The sequence below is a fragment of the Corythoichthys intestinalis genome, chromosome 4 (assembly GCF_030265065.1).
Source record: "Corythoichthys intestinalis isolate RoL2023-P3 chromosome 4, ASM3026506v1, whole genome shotgun sequence".
Lineage (NCBI taxonomy): Eukaryota > Metazoa > Chordata > Actinopteri > Syngnathiformes > Syngnathidae > Corythoichthys > Corythoichthys intestinalis.
This window is the reverse complement of record NC_080398.1, coordinates 62,240,443-62,254,887: the sequence shown is the minus strand read 5'-3', so window position 1 is coordinate 62,254,887 and position 14,445 is coordinate 62,240,443. Positions and strand designations below refer to the sequence as shown.

General features: G+C 40.4%; 1 protein-coding gene across 3 annotated transcripts in view; it reads left to right on the top strand.

The window, feature by feature from the left end:
* Positions 1 to 14,445, top strand: part of LOC130914451 (adhesion G protein-coupled receptor B1-like) — a 428,372-nt gene that overhangs the window by 394,155 nt on the left and 19,772 nt on the right. For 2 of the 3 annotated variants that reach the window (XR_009062924.1, XR_009062926.1), the window contains one exon: positions 12,701 to 12,903. Coding sequence is in view for 1 of the 3 variants with exons in the window: in XM_057833647.1 (XP_057689630.1) it covers positions 12,701 to 12,706 (6 nt within the window). In the remaining 2 variants the exon portion in view is untranslated. Of the gene's footprint in view, positions 1 to 12,700; positions 14,274 to 14,445 lie in introns of those variants that run through there. The other variant, XM_057833647.1, reaches the window with a different exon arrangement.

Below are 14,445 nucleotides of genomic sequence, written 5' to 3'. Positions count from 1 at the left end.
GCTCATGATCAGTCCAATGACAGTCTAGCGCCTATTGTTCAAAAAGTCATTAATTTGCATGGCAATTTCACAATTAAATTTATGTAACTTCAATCAGTCCATGTCCTTGATTGGTGAGTGGTGACAGCTAGGGGTGTTGTGGAGGCCCGCCTGAGTTGCGTCCACGTAGATTTGTTGTCAGCATCCCCTTAGGAGTTTAGTCATCGTCATCTCTGGCCCGGTTGGCACGAGCGAATCTCTCTTGATCACGCAGCTCCACGTCAATCTTTGCGGCCAGTCGTGTGGCAGCGTCGCTAAGCATCGCCTGTTCCTTCATTAACTGGGCCAACTGGTCGCCGTTGCGTCGAACAATCTCAGCTGCGTCGTGGAGTTGGTTTTTCATCCTGATCGAGAAGCGACGAACCCAGAGAGCAGCCAGTAGCATCAGGAAGGCAAGCGCCAGCAGTGTGCCAAAGATGTACACATCTTCAGCGTCTTCTATCAGGAGGGACGTTAGGCATAGCGGTCTCCATTTACCCCAAGCGTCCTCCACATATCCAGACGTGAAGGTGGTGACCGGGCAAGGTCTTTGTCCAGAGGAGGGTCGCATAGTAGAGAATATTCCATCCATTGAACTCAGGGCCCAGTTCACCAGTTCCATAATTTCCTCCGGAGGAAGCTCAGCTTGTACGTTGCAGAAGCAGAGTCCGTAATGTGATTTAGATGCGGGGCGCGTCCCAGATTGTTATATCATCACTAGTTGTCCCTGGCCTTAAGCCTGGTTTGGTGTGAGGACATTCTTATCTGTATAGTGTGTGCTGTTATTGTTATGTCTGGGCAATGTACTGGCTTATTTTGCTTTTCTTATACATTATTTTGAAGAAGTGTAATGAGTTTATATTCGTTAGTGCTGCATCACATGTATTCCATAGTCGAGCCCCAGTGTTTACAACGGAAAAAGTTTTCATTTTAGTCCTAATGGACTGGTAGGAAAAAGTTCGGGATACTCTCAGATTGTAGGAGGATTCTTTAATGCAGAATAAAGCTTGCAAATTTGCTGGAAGACTGTATGTGTTGGCTTTATACATCATTTGAGCGATTTTGTAGTCGACCAAGTCATGAAATTTCAGCGTTTTGGACTTGATGAAAAGCTCGTTGGTGTGTGCTCTGTAGGAAGCTCCATGAATAATTCTAATGGCTTTCTTTTGGAGAACACAGAGTGGGTTGAGGTGCGTTTCATAAGTTCGTCCCCAGATCTCCAAGCAGTAACTGAAATGTGGAAGGACGAGTGCGCAGTATAGGGTTTGGAGAGCCCTCGTGTCTAGCATGTTTTGTGCTCTATAGAGAATTGAGATGCTCCGAGCAATTTTGTTTCTCAGTCTATCTATATGAGGCTTCCAGTTTAGGCGTTGATCAATAATTATGCCTAGCACTTTGTGCTGTTGTACCCTTTGTATCTCTACATTATTTATTAGTATCTTTAGGTTCGGATCCAAATTTTTTCTTCCAAATACTATGTATTTAGTTTTCTCGAGGTTAAGAGTTAATTTGTTTGCATCGAACCATTTTTGCAATCTAGCTAATTCCACATTTATTTGTTTAAATAGACTCTGGGGGTCTTTTCCGGAACAGAAGATGTTTGTGTCATCCGCAAAAAGCACCATTTTGAGATTAGAAGCTAGATGCAGGTCATTTATGTATAGGATGAAAAGTTTCGGCCCCAGGACGGAGCCCTGGGGCACTCCACATGTAATTGGACGAGTTGTTGATCTGCACCCTTCATATGATACATATTGCCAGCGCCTCTCCAGATAGCTTCTTATCCAATTTAGAGCGTTGCCTCTCAAACCGAGTCTCTGTAGTTTGTCCAGTAGGATGTCGTGGTTGACTGTATCGAAGGCTTTTTTCAAGTCTAGGAAGATTCCCACAGAGTATTTTTTTTGGTCGAGAGCACCCGTAATCAGTTCCATTGACTCAGCTAGGGCCTGCACAGTGGAATGGTTTTTTCTAAATCCATATTGACTGTCGTATAATAAATGATGCTTTGTTATGAATTTGTCAAGTCGGTTGTTAAAAAGCTTTTCAAGTATTTTAGAAAGTTGGGGGAGGATGGAAATAGGTCTGTAGTTGTTGAGCTCATGTGGGTTCCCGCCTTTGAATATTGGTATAACTTTAGCAATTTTCATTTCATCAGGGAAAATTCCTGATTCAAAAGATAGGTTGAAGATATGGGTTATTGGTAGCAGAATTTCATTATGGATGCTTTTGATGATTTTCATATCAATTTCATGAAAGTCAGTAGAGTTTTTGTTTTCGCATTGCATAATCAAACTCTTTACCTCAGTTGGGAGAATTGGTTCAAGAAACATTGAATTTAAAATGGGGTCAGGGTTCATATGTGTATCAACCGGGGGGATTTTTTTTGCCAGGTTGGAGCCCACAGTTGCAAAGAATTCGTTGAATTTGTTTGCAATCTCAGTTTTGTTTCTCATTTGACTGTTTTCCCCGTAGAAGAACTCAGGATAAGAGCTACCTGACTCCCTGTTTCTTCTTATGATATCATTTAGAATTTTCCATAGTTTGGAGGTGTAGTTTTTATTGTCTTCCAGTAAGTTGCAATAGTATTGTTTTTTACAGGAACGCAAAATGGAGTTGAGTTTGTTTCGGTACTTTTTGAATTTGTTTTCATTTTCTGTTGTCCTGTTTGAGATGAACTCCCTGTACAGCCTGGTCCTTTTGAGGCAGGAATTGATAAGAGACTTCGTTAACCAAGGCTTGTTTATAGCTTTTCTCACAGGAAACTGCTTGACCGGGCAGCACTTATCATAGAGGTGTTGGATTGTATTCAGAAGGTACTGATAAGCAGTATTCACATCTGTTGCATTGTACACATCATCCCATTTGTGGTTCAAAAGTTCTTTTTTCATGTTTTCAATATTTGATTCACTTCTCAGTCTTCTGTATACAATCTTGGTTTTATTTGCGCAGGAATAGCTTAAAGGGAATTCAGTAAAGATAGGCAAATGGTCTGTAATATCACAGATTAGCAGGCCACTTTGAGTCTGCTCTAAAATGTTTGTGAAAATATTATCAATGAGAGTCGCGCAGTGTGCCGTTATACGGGTTGGTTGCGTAATCAGGGGCCGTAGGCCTTGAGAATACATGGATGCAACAAAGTTATCTATGTGAGGATTTTTTTTGGGATTCAGGATGTCCAGATTCATGTCCCCACAGCAAATCACATGCTTATTGTTCATTTTAGACAGTATGCCTTCCATGTGCTGAGTAAAAAGTTGTACATTTGAGTCAGGTGCACGATAAACACAACAGATGGTAATGCTTTTACAGTTAGGTACACTTAGCTCAATTGATACACATTCCATCAAATCTTCGATAGCGATTGACCTGTCTTGCAGGACATCAAAGTTGAACACATTTCTGATAAAAATTGCAACACCCCCACCTCCCTTAGCTGTCCGATTTACTTGTGCTACGTTGTATCCAAGCAAGTTGAGGTCAAGTCCTTTGTTATCATTAAGCCATGTTTCGGAGACGGCGATAACATCAAACTTATTCTTGAAGCTTTGTAGATACTCATCGATGCTTTCCATATTTTTGTAAAGACTCCTGGCGTTGAAATGGATTAGTTTTAGCTTGCCGTCATTATCCATAGAGTTGTTGTATTGGTCTGTGGTGTAGTACTTACAACTGTTCGGCATGTTATTGTAGAAGTTGAGGTCCGGATCTAGACTGTCACTAGGGTCATCATAAGTTTCATCCATCTGGACATCCAGAAAATTTGTGGACGTCATCATTATTTATTCGAATGGTGTCAGCTCCTCCAAGCTTCTCACAACTCTTATCTTCATGTCTTGTGTCTTGATGAGAATCTTGCAGTCAGAGACCCAGGTGTTGGTTATTTTCCCCTCTTTTTTGAGCTGACGCGCTTTTTTTGCTACTTGAGCATTCCGGCGAGTCAGGTTATCATTCAGAAAGATCTTCGTACCCTTCAGGCGGCGACGCTGCGCAAGCAGGGCAGCCTTGCTCTTGTGGTCAGTTAGCTTCACGACCACCGCCGCAGGGCCCTTGCCCCCAGCCGGGAGCAGAAAGCAGTGGGTGATGTGTTCCTCTTCCACGGTTAATCCTGCTTCTTTCAGCTTTTCAATTGCTTGTTGAGCCACAGATGGACTAGCCGCCTCGGCATATGATCGGGGCACCAGTTGTAATCCAGAAACGATGAGATCATTTGCGCGTCTTCCTTGGTCGAGTTCATCAGCCAAGTATTCCAGCCTTTTTATGCGCGCATCCTTTTCCTCACTCTCTTGCTTGAGCTTCAGGAATTCATCGCGGTTTTGGCGGGTTTCAGCCCTCAGCAGCTGTATCTCTTTCATAACCTCCTTCTCCACAAGATTGGTCAAGGCGGCCAGGGCGGCCTCCATTTTCGTCTCCATTTTCTGGATGGAGGCTCTAAGTTCTTCAAAATCCTCTTGTTTTGGGGCCTGAGCCTTTCTGGTGCCCATAGCCGAGCTGTTTTCAGGCTGTATTTTCAGGCCTGCGCTTATCAGCGAAGATAGGAGCGTGTCCTTCACGGAGCTGGCTTGTATGCGACTGCACAGCTTGAGCTCAGCCTTCAGAAATGCTCAGCCTTCAGAAATCCAGAATTGATGAATTAATATTAGATAAGGGATTATGATTTATTGTAATGTTATTAAACAGTAGTTTTTGTCAGAAAATGCATTAACTAATGTTAATTAATGGACCCTTATTGTAAAGTGTTACCATTAAAAAAAAAAAAAAAATTATATTATAATAATTATATTTATAATGACGTAAATTTCGATTTTGACGGTGAAGTCGGACCTTTGTTAGGAATTTCGGGTTACGTCCCAGCATAGGAATGGAACTCATTCGTAACGAGAGAACTCACTGTGATCATATGATTTTGAGAAGGGGGCGGAATGGCGGATGAGCAGTTAGCAAGTCCTTTTCACAGTTCTGAGATCATGGGCTCTGGCCTTCCTGTGTGGAGTTTGCATGTTCTCCCGATGCCTGTGTGGGTTTTGTCCGGGTAAATTGGCTTCCTTCCACATCCCCAAAACACGCTTGGTAAGGCAGCGAGAACCCTCAAAATTCCTTATATGTGTGATTGTGGGTGTGGATGGTTGTTTGTCCCTTGTGATTGACGGCAACCAGCTCAGAGTGTACCCCACCTCCTGTCCATAGTTAGCTGGGATAGGCTCCAGCACCCCCACAACTCTCGTGAGGACACGGTACAGAAGATGAATGAATGAACGAATTTTGAAATTCAACACTGTGACACTTTATCAAAAAACAGGAAGGATGGCAGGCAGGCTCAATACATGTATTTTATATATTTATTGTTTGCATGAATTGGAATAAAAGTGGAGTGTGTATGTTTAACAAATAACGAGTTTGTAACTTAATATCCACATGTATACGGTATGTTATGATCCATGATGATGGACTCGTGATGTACAGAATTATAATTACCTCACAGTTGCACAGAATGGATTTCAGCCTTTAAATATATTTCATACTGTACTTGGCGAAAAATCATGATGAAAAGCATCATAATAATTATTTTGATGCCCTTCTTTTCACTTACCTGTCTTTTATAGTATGCGTATTCTGTACGACAATGTAACCTTTGTGTTTTTATACCAAAACAATTTACTCACCAAGTTGCTTTTGCCCCCTGTTCTCTAATCTTGATGGCCAGGCTTTCTCAGAAAGACCCAATATAACTCCTGGCTTGCTTTTTTTTTCTTCTTTTTTTTAAATTTAAACCTGCAATCATGTTTTTTTAATCTACAAATTTCAGAGCACAAAGTGAATGTGTCTTGTTTCTAATAATAATTTTTAAAAAAGTCTCTATATGTACCAAAACAGAAGCAATCATCATTATTTTTAGCACTTACTGCAGTTCGACATACTTTGTCTTTTCCCTTTGAACTTGTCAATGTAAATACCGTACTTTCGCGATCATAGGGCGCACTGTATTAAAAGGCGCTGGCTATTTTTTGGGAGTTATTTTTGTATTTAACACACACAAATGTTACAAATTATTGGGCACATGAAAAGCAGGCGTGCTAGCGTATTTTTTTATTTTTATTTTTAAAAGGCAGTGGGAGCAAAACTAGTTTCAATTGTACTTTATTAATAAATTTAATAAAGTACTATAATCAATCTTAATCATTGCAAAAATCCATCGAAGTCCTTCTCTTATTTGCCGAATTGAACAGCTAGGCCAGGTCTCCATCAAACACGGCAGCTCAACTTTCCTTCATGCGGGCGTCTTTCTCTTAAACCTCACCACAGGTGGCTGTTTCTTTATGTTTCACGCAGGTGATAGCCTTGAGTTTGAACTGGGCTTCGTAAGCATGTCCCTGCAGTAGATGCCATTTTTTAGAGTCCCTTGCCAAACCAATGTTGTCTAGCCTAACGCACACACTCGAACGTTACAGCTACTGGGGCACATCCCTATTGACACGCAACCTTCTCCCTTTAAGGTTCTTATGCGCCGGTCACCTACGTCTGCCTTTTCAAAAATTGCTCAGTCAGACGGACACATTTTGCTACTCAGTCCACACAATAGGTGCACCACACTATTAGGCGCCATTGGTGTCGTTAGGCCTATGAGAATATTTTAGGGGGGCTGAAGTCCCCCTAAAATATTCTCATTCTCATATTGTTTTATTTTGACGTCTCTGTCATTTGTCTGTCTTTTGACGGGGGTTGGGGAACACGGAAATAATTACTCAGTGGGGCCTGCCTCTTTGACATTTTGAGAAGTGATTTTCTCGTGTCCGCCGCAAATACAGTGGTCAGCCATCGGTACACAAAAGCGTATGGAAGCCGTTGAGGGCCAGCGCGTTTGTCTACGTCCAGTACGCATGTGTGCATGCGGACCACTTATGTGCACCCCTGATCATAACGTATCTGCTGCCCACTCCTTGTAGTAACAGTTCGCTTCCTCCTGGGGTGACACCCATGCGCACCAATTTGTGGCGTATGGTCTGAGCACTAACAGGCTGACCCCCTCCACCTCTTCAATCTCTGTAGCAATGCTGACAGCACTCCTGTAACGGGTCACATGACATTTTGGAAGGAAAATGACAAGCAGTACTCAATTTGGACATTTAGGGATGTACAAGGTTTCTGTGGGGTGTACTCACTTTTGTTGCCAGGGGTATCGATATTAATGGCTATATTTTGAGTTATTTTGAGGGGGAAATGAATTAACTCTACTATATAAGCTGCACACAGACTACTTTTCATTGTGTCAAAGTGTCATTTTGTCAGTGTTGTTCAATGAAAAGATGTACTTAAATATCTGCAAAAATGCGAGGAGTGTAGTCACTTTTTTATCAATATCTGCTGTCATCGCTCGAGGAAAAATGGCGTCGATGTATTCAACCAGGTATTTTTCTCCCTGGTCACGCCTGCAGCTTGTGCCTCTTTCTCCTGATTGGTGTTGTCATGAGATGGTAACGAAGTAGTTAGACACTTGGTTGGAAAGACGGTACAGTATGATGAATCAATGAATCAGACAGGACCACCCTTAGTCTTTCATGAAAACAAGGACAATAATGACCCCACACACACACCACCACCACACACACACACACACACACACACACACACACACACACACACACACACACACACACACACACACACACACACACACACACACACACACACACACAGCTGTAGTTGTTGTTACAGTGCTACAGAAAAGTGTTTAGATTGAAGATGTGGGCATGTTATTTTAATTTATTTGCATCTCAAAGAAAAATATTTTGAGGATAGGAAACTGAAGATTCTGTGAAGGAAGAAGGACACAAAGGGCAAATATACTGTCTTGTCAAACTCCAATGATCGTCAAAGTGCTACAGAAAAAAAGTTTGAGTTGAATAAGTGGAAATGTTATTTTAATTTATTTACAGCTCAAAGAAAATATTTTGGCCACCTCAAAGAAAATATTTTGAGCACAGGCAATTCAAGATTCTGAATATAAAGAGCAACCGACCAACGGTAGAGTCAAATATAATATGTCTCTAAATGGTCATAAGTTTCATTCATCCACCTACATCTGTTTAAAATTACTCTCCCCATTGTCATAAAAGTTTTTCTTATCCAACTTTTAACGATAAGGGACATGTTTTATTATTTTACAAATGAAAAGACTTTATGAAATAAATTACCTCAGAAAGCGCAGTTATGAGTTATAGTCAGAGCTCTCTGAAAATGCATTTACTGCATTAATTATGAAAGGGCTACATCTAATTTACTAGCCATTCTGGTACAAGGCCTTGCACTTCAGCATATCAATGATTTATCAAGTCTGCAAAAACACATACTGTGAGATGAAATTATGAGAATTCACATATATGAAGGTGGGTTAAGAAAAGAGAGAAAACTAAAATGAAAACTATTACACACAAGTTGTTTAACCAGTGAAGGACCGTCAGGACTAGCAAGGGCGTCTCTGCTGGCCTAACATATGCAGAAATAATCATATACAGCATATGATCTAAACAGTCAAATCAGAATATGACCGGGCCCCCTTAACTCCAAAAATAAAGATCATCATAGCATAATTTAAATAACATACAAATGGCAACAACAATGAGGCATACAGGTTTCATCACCATCAACGACTGTCAATTTGAATACCAGTAATTGAAATGGATTAACAAACCAGGATAACAAAAACAAAACAAAACAAACAAACAAAAAAAAAACAATAGTTGGCTACATGCCCCCCCAAAAATAAAACCAACCCTAGACCTCATAATTATATTGACAGGACATGGGGCGCAGGTCCGATTGATAAGGGGTCTATCTCCGTCAAAGCTGACCGAGTGGAAACACAAACAAAGAGCTTTTTCCGTAGAAAATTCTTCTGAATAAATACTTAAATCCCTGAATTCTTTATAGATATGGATGTAAAACAGTCTGAATTCTTGGTTAAAAGCAAAAAACCGTACTGTTAGCTATTACTTTACGTAAATATTGCCAACTATGAAGCCAATGCCGTAGCGGCTAATTTCACCCATTGATTATTTTCATAAGTTTCAAAATGCATGCATGGTACGAAAAATATAATAATTACCTTGAATCCTCGAACAAATCACTCCTCAGAAAACCCTTCCTGTTTGTGTGCGGAACAGCTTTCTTACTTTTCAACCTAAATCCAGCGTGTGTTTGAGAATATCTCCTCTTGATGTGGGCGGGCCCCCTACTTGTAGGTGAAGCGCAGTGTATGACGGAGGTAACCCGTCAATATCAATATGAAGTCTATGACCAGACAAAGTAAACGCAGTTCATCATCACGGAACGAGAGCAGAACAAATTGAGACCCACTTGAACTAGGTCATAGTCTACTGAATATCAGTATAGTCTAATGCTACATTGAAACAGTGTTAAGGCCACCACAATACAGCCGAGGTGACAAAAAGGGTTTTTTAAAGAAAGTTTAGGGTGGCGGACTACTGCACTGACAACCATAAACAGTTAACCTAAAGGTGCTATGAAATGAATGAAAATGAATATGATGACAATGTAATTGTACATGTAGAAAAGAAATGGCACTCAAATCTGGCTGTTTTTTTTTTTTACAATTTCATAGTTATTCCACTCAAGAAAAAGCATCAGGGAACGCCCACTTTTTTTAAGCAATTTTGGTTGTGACAGTCCAATCAGAATTAATAATTATGCCCAGCTTTCTAGTGCTGCTTTAGCTGGTAACAGAGGTAGGTAGTAACGCGTTATATTTACTGTTACATTTACTTGAGTAACTTTGGAAGAAAAATGTACATCTTAGAGCAGTTTTACTACACAATACTTTTTACTTCAGTAGATTTGTGAAAAAGAAACACTACTCTTTCTCTGCCACTTTGAGCTACACCAGAGTCGTTACATTTTTCCTCTTTATTCTACATATTAACTTTATTTTTGCGGGAGATGCCGACAGTAGCGCTAGCTGTTACACCAATGAGATGTCACAACAATAAACACATGACTCCATTATGCCATTCAGAGGTAACAATGTTTGTTCTCCACAAGAGGGCACTCATGCTCTATGTAAGGGTCATAGTGTTCTCAAATAAATTGATGATTTTTGGGTCATCTTTTTAGCATAATGTGGTCATTTGGTTACATACAGATACTCAGCAGGGATCTCCAACCATCGGGCCGTGGACCGGTACCAGCCCGTCGACCATTTGCTACAGGGCCGCAGAGAAATAATAAATATTTGTATAATAATAAATAAATAATAATTTGTTAACGACCGCAATCTGGCCTGTGCCTCTTGACTAATCCAAGTAGAGATATGTGTACGTCGCCCTCTAGAGGTTGGCTGCCACTACTGGGGTGCTTGCACACCAATAGCCGCCCAGTGTCAGTCATTGTAAACAGTAACGTTAGCTGAAGTTGGCTGTGTGCTGCGACATCTTTGAACAAATTTTTTTTCCAGGGAAAGGCCCCCTACTAAGCCAAAAGAGAAGCCTACAACCAAGTCCATACTGCATAACGTGGCTAAAAGCTAGGAAACGAGACGACAAAAGCGAATGCACTAAGAGCATCATACCTTGTGGCGTAACAAATCGCTAAAGCCAGAAACCTTTCACGATTGGATAGGAACTCATTATGCCTGCAACCAAGGATATTTCCTGTCAAGTTTTAGGAAAGGCCACTGTTAAAAAAAAGGTTGATTCAGCATATGGTGAGTTATATTTTCCCTGCACTTATTGTTCGTTTTTAGCCCTGTCGTGTTATTTTATATTTACTGTAATTTTCTGCCACACATTGCGGGTCCGTGGAAAATAAAGGCCTCAATCACACCGGTCTGTGGTGCAAAAAAGGTTGGGGACCACTGGGCTATAGTACAATATACTTAACAGTTCATATAGAACAAACACTTTTTTTTTTTTTTTTACAGCACAAACGTAACATAAATGAATGGCACCATTTTGCAATAGATGGGGGGCTGCGTGACGGCATCAGTCAAAATTAATATCTTAAAAACTATAGCAGCACAAAGGAAAATTTTTACAACACAAACCAGCACAAACGATTCACACAATTTTTAGCCATTTTTTATCAAAATGGAGGCCTGGTTGACCTCAGTTTGACCTATAAAAGAACTGTTAATATCTCAAAAATGTTAGCAGCACAAACGAAAAAAATTTCAGCACTAACGTAGTACAAACAAATGACATAAACTTGATAAATTTGCCTCTGATGAGGGCCCACTTCACAGAGGTGGATTAATTCCCTTAAATGTCGAATGGTCAGAAGTATGTCTCACCTTTCTTTTTCATTTTAAAGACATTTTGTGTACAGGCAGCTCATCCATGATTACCATATTACCTAGGGTTCATATGTCTATTTTACATTCAATTAGTTTAGAGGCACTGCAAAATATTGAGAGGTATTTTGCTCGGGTAAAGCCTCAAGGAACACAAAAGGTCATTCGGCTCACTTCCTCTGTGAGAGGTACGGGAAGGTAGATGGAAGATGAAATGTCACATTCAATCAGCTAAAATGGCAATTCATTCCTTGCACTAAATCACACCGACCAGATCTATGTTCTGTATTCAAAAAATATGTTGCCTGAACCAATACCTTCTGTGAATTTAACACTTGAAGGTGTAATTTCATGAAGTGCAATACTATTGTTGAATCAGTAAAGCATTTCTCTGGGGAATATGGCATATTAAGTTCAGTCATATTTTTCACACTACTATGTGCATCACATGTCTGAAAGGGACACAAGGCTGAAGCATATGCTTACTACGCTTTCCCCTTGTACACACGGATTAAGTACAAGTCAGTACCGTCATTTTCGCACTATAAGGCGCACCTGACTATAAGCTGCCACCCACCCAATTTGACACGAAAAGGGCATTTGTTCATAGATAAGCCGCACTGAATTATAAACCGCAGCTGTCCTCACTGTATTATGGGAAACTTACACCAAGAAATATCAACGAGTAACACTGTATTTGACAGAGGCATCATAAGACTGTCATAAGACTAAATGAACCACCATAAAGCGTTGAACCAATTGGCTGCAAAGCCTCATTACCTCAAGAAACTTCATTTGGCCATCACTGTTCTCATGGGGGAGACAGTCAACCTCTGCTGCTACCTGCTGTCAATGCTAGTGTCATCCAACATGCTCCCTAGCATGCATTACAGCGCTACAGATGTAAATAACAAATAAAAATTCATGTTCTGTGCTAGTTGTTTCTTCGGTTACTGTTCTTGTTGTTTCGTTAATTGCATGTTATGGAATTTGGTAACACTTTATTTGAAGGTGCCATCAGACTGTCATAAGACCATCATAATTATGACATGACACTGCCGTGAGCATTAATTAATCCTTATGTCATTTTGTGTCATCCGGCAAACTATCTCCCTTCTGAATGGATGTAAAAGATCAGAGCTGGACATAAGCGTTATCATTCATTATCATTCATTAATGCCTACGATAATGTCATGTCAGTGTTATTACGGTCTTATGGCAGTCTTATGACGCCACTGTCAAATAAAGTGTTATCTATTAACCCAAATAAATCATCAAATAAGACGCACTGCACTACAAGCCGCAGGATTCAAAATGGGAAAAGCAGCGGTTTATAGTCCGGAAATTACAGTACACAAATTTGTACTTGTTCATTTGTTTCAGGTATGACCCAAGACATGCTGGAGGGATTATATCTCTCGACCGGCCTGGGAACGCCTTAAGATTTACCCAGAAGGAAGCTGTTGGAAGTGGCTGGAGTCTGGGCCACTTTGCTGAGGCAGTGCCCCCCTGTGACCCAGATAAGCAGACAATGACAATATTTCCTGAATAGGTCGAATTTACTGGCATAACAAGTTGATCCGATGGTGAGTGGTTCGCCCGTCAGCCTCATTGTTTTGAGATCAAGGGTTTAATCCTGGGCTCCGGCCTTGCTGTTTGGAGTTTGCCTTTTCTCCCCCAAAAACATGCATGCTAGGCTGACTGAACACTCCAAATTGTCCCTAGGTATGAATGTGTGCGTAAATGGTTGTTTGTTGTGCCCTGGGATTGGCTGGCAACCATTTCAGGGTGTACTCCGTCTACTGCCCATAACTGGGATAGGTTCTAGCATCCCTGCGTCCCTTGTGTGGATAAGGCAAGGCAAATTCAACACAAGGCAATTCAAAGTGCTTTACTTCACATGAAGATCATAAAAATCACATTAAAATCAATACAACGTAAATACAATCGAAATAGGAAATAAAATTATACATAAAAATCACATTTAATCACGAATAGAATAAAAAATAATGGAAGAAGTGGAATGGAAGATGTGGAATGGAAGATGAATGAATGAATGAATGAACGAATGAATGAATGAATGAATGAATGAATGAATGAACGAACGAACAAGCTATTGATCCAACATGGTCAACACAATCATACCCTCGGTAGGGGGTAGGAAACTGCTTTGGTCACATTTTTGACCCTACTAATATCAAAAGAAAACCGCTGATTTGTTATGTTTGCCTTAAGAACCGAAATGCTAGGTGAACTCCATGAGCTGTCACTCGGCTATGCAATATCGTGATTCACACTCTACTTCTTTCCTGTGCCGTTTGCATTTCACAGGGGTTGGTCCTAGATGTGTGCTGTTTGACAGGTTGAACAGAACCCACATCAATATCATCCTGTAAAAGATTTGTTTCAGAGGCTAAATCAGAAAGTATGCTCTCATATTCACACAATAACAAAGAAACATCTGCCTTTTCTTTGCCTGATTAATCTCAAGCTTTTAGACAAGGCATTAATCATATAAATATTGCATTACACATTCAAATTAGGCAGCCCTCAAGTTCCCTGGGTAGGGCTATTATTGACAATGACCTTGGTGGACGACAGGTGTTGGAGGGGGAATAATAGGTCTCTTGTCACCCACAGGTGACATAAAATTCCAAATTAGACGTTTGGATGCCTAGATTCATGTGAACTAAACAAAACGTGAATCACATCAGCAATAAGGTGACTTCAATTATTAATGCAGATAAAGAGGTTACAGAGAATTTAATAAAATATATATTTCCCTTGTAAAAAATGGGGGAAATGATACACAAACGAACATGTAAAGAGCAGTAGAGTGGCAGTGAAAGTGGCTAGAATATCTTGCCAGGACTCCCTGAGATAAAGGTAGCCACGGAGGCAGAAACCTCCGAAAATGACAGATTTGCAATGGAAACTGCTTTTGGCAGTCATATCTGTAACACACAATTAAATAACGCAGGCTTTACACATGCATTTGGCTACTGCATTACACTTACAGTGTATCACAAAAGTGAGTACAACCCTCACATTTCTGCAGATATTTAAGTATATCTTTTCATTGGACAACACTGACAAAATGACACTTTGACACAATGAAAAGTAGTCTG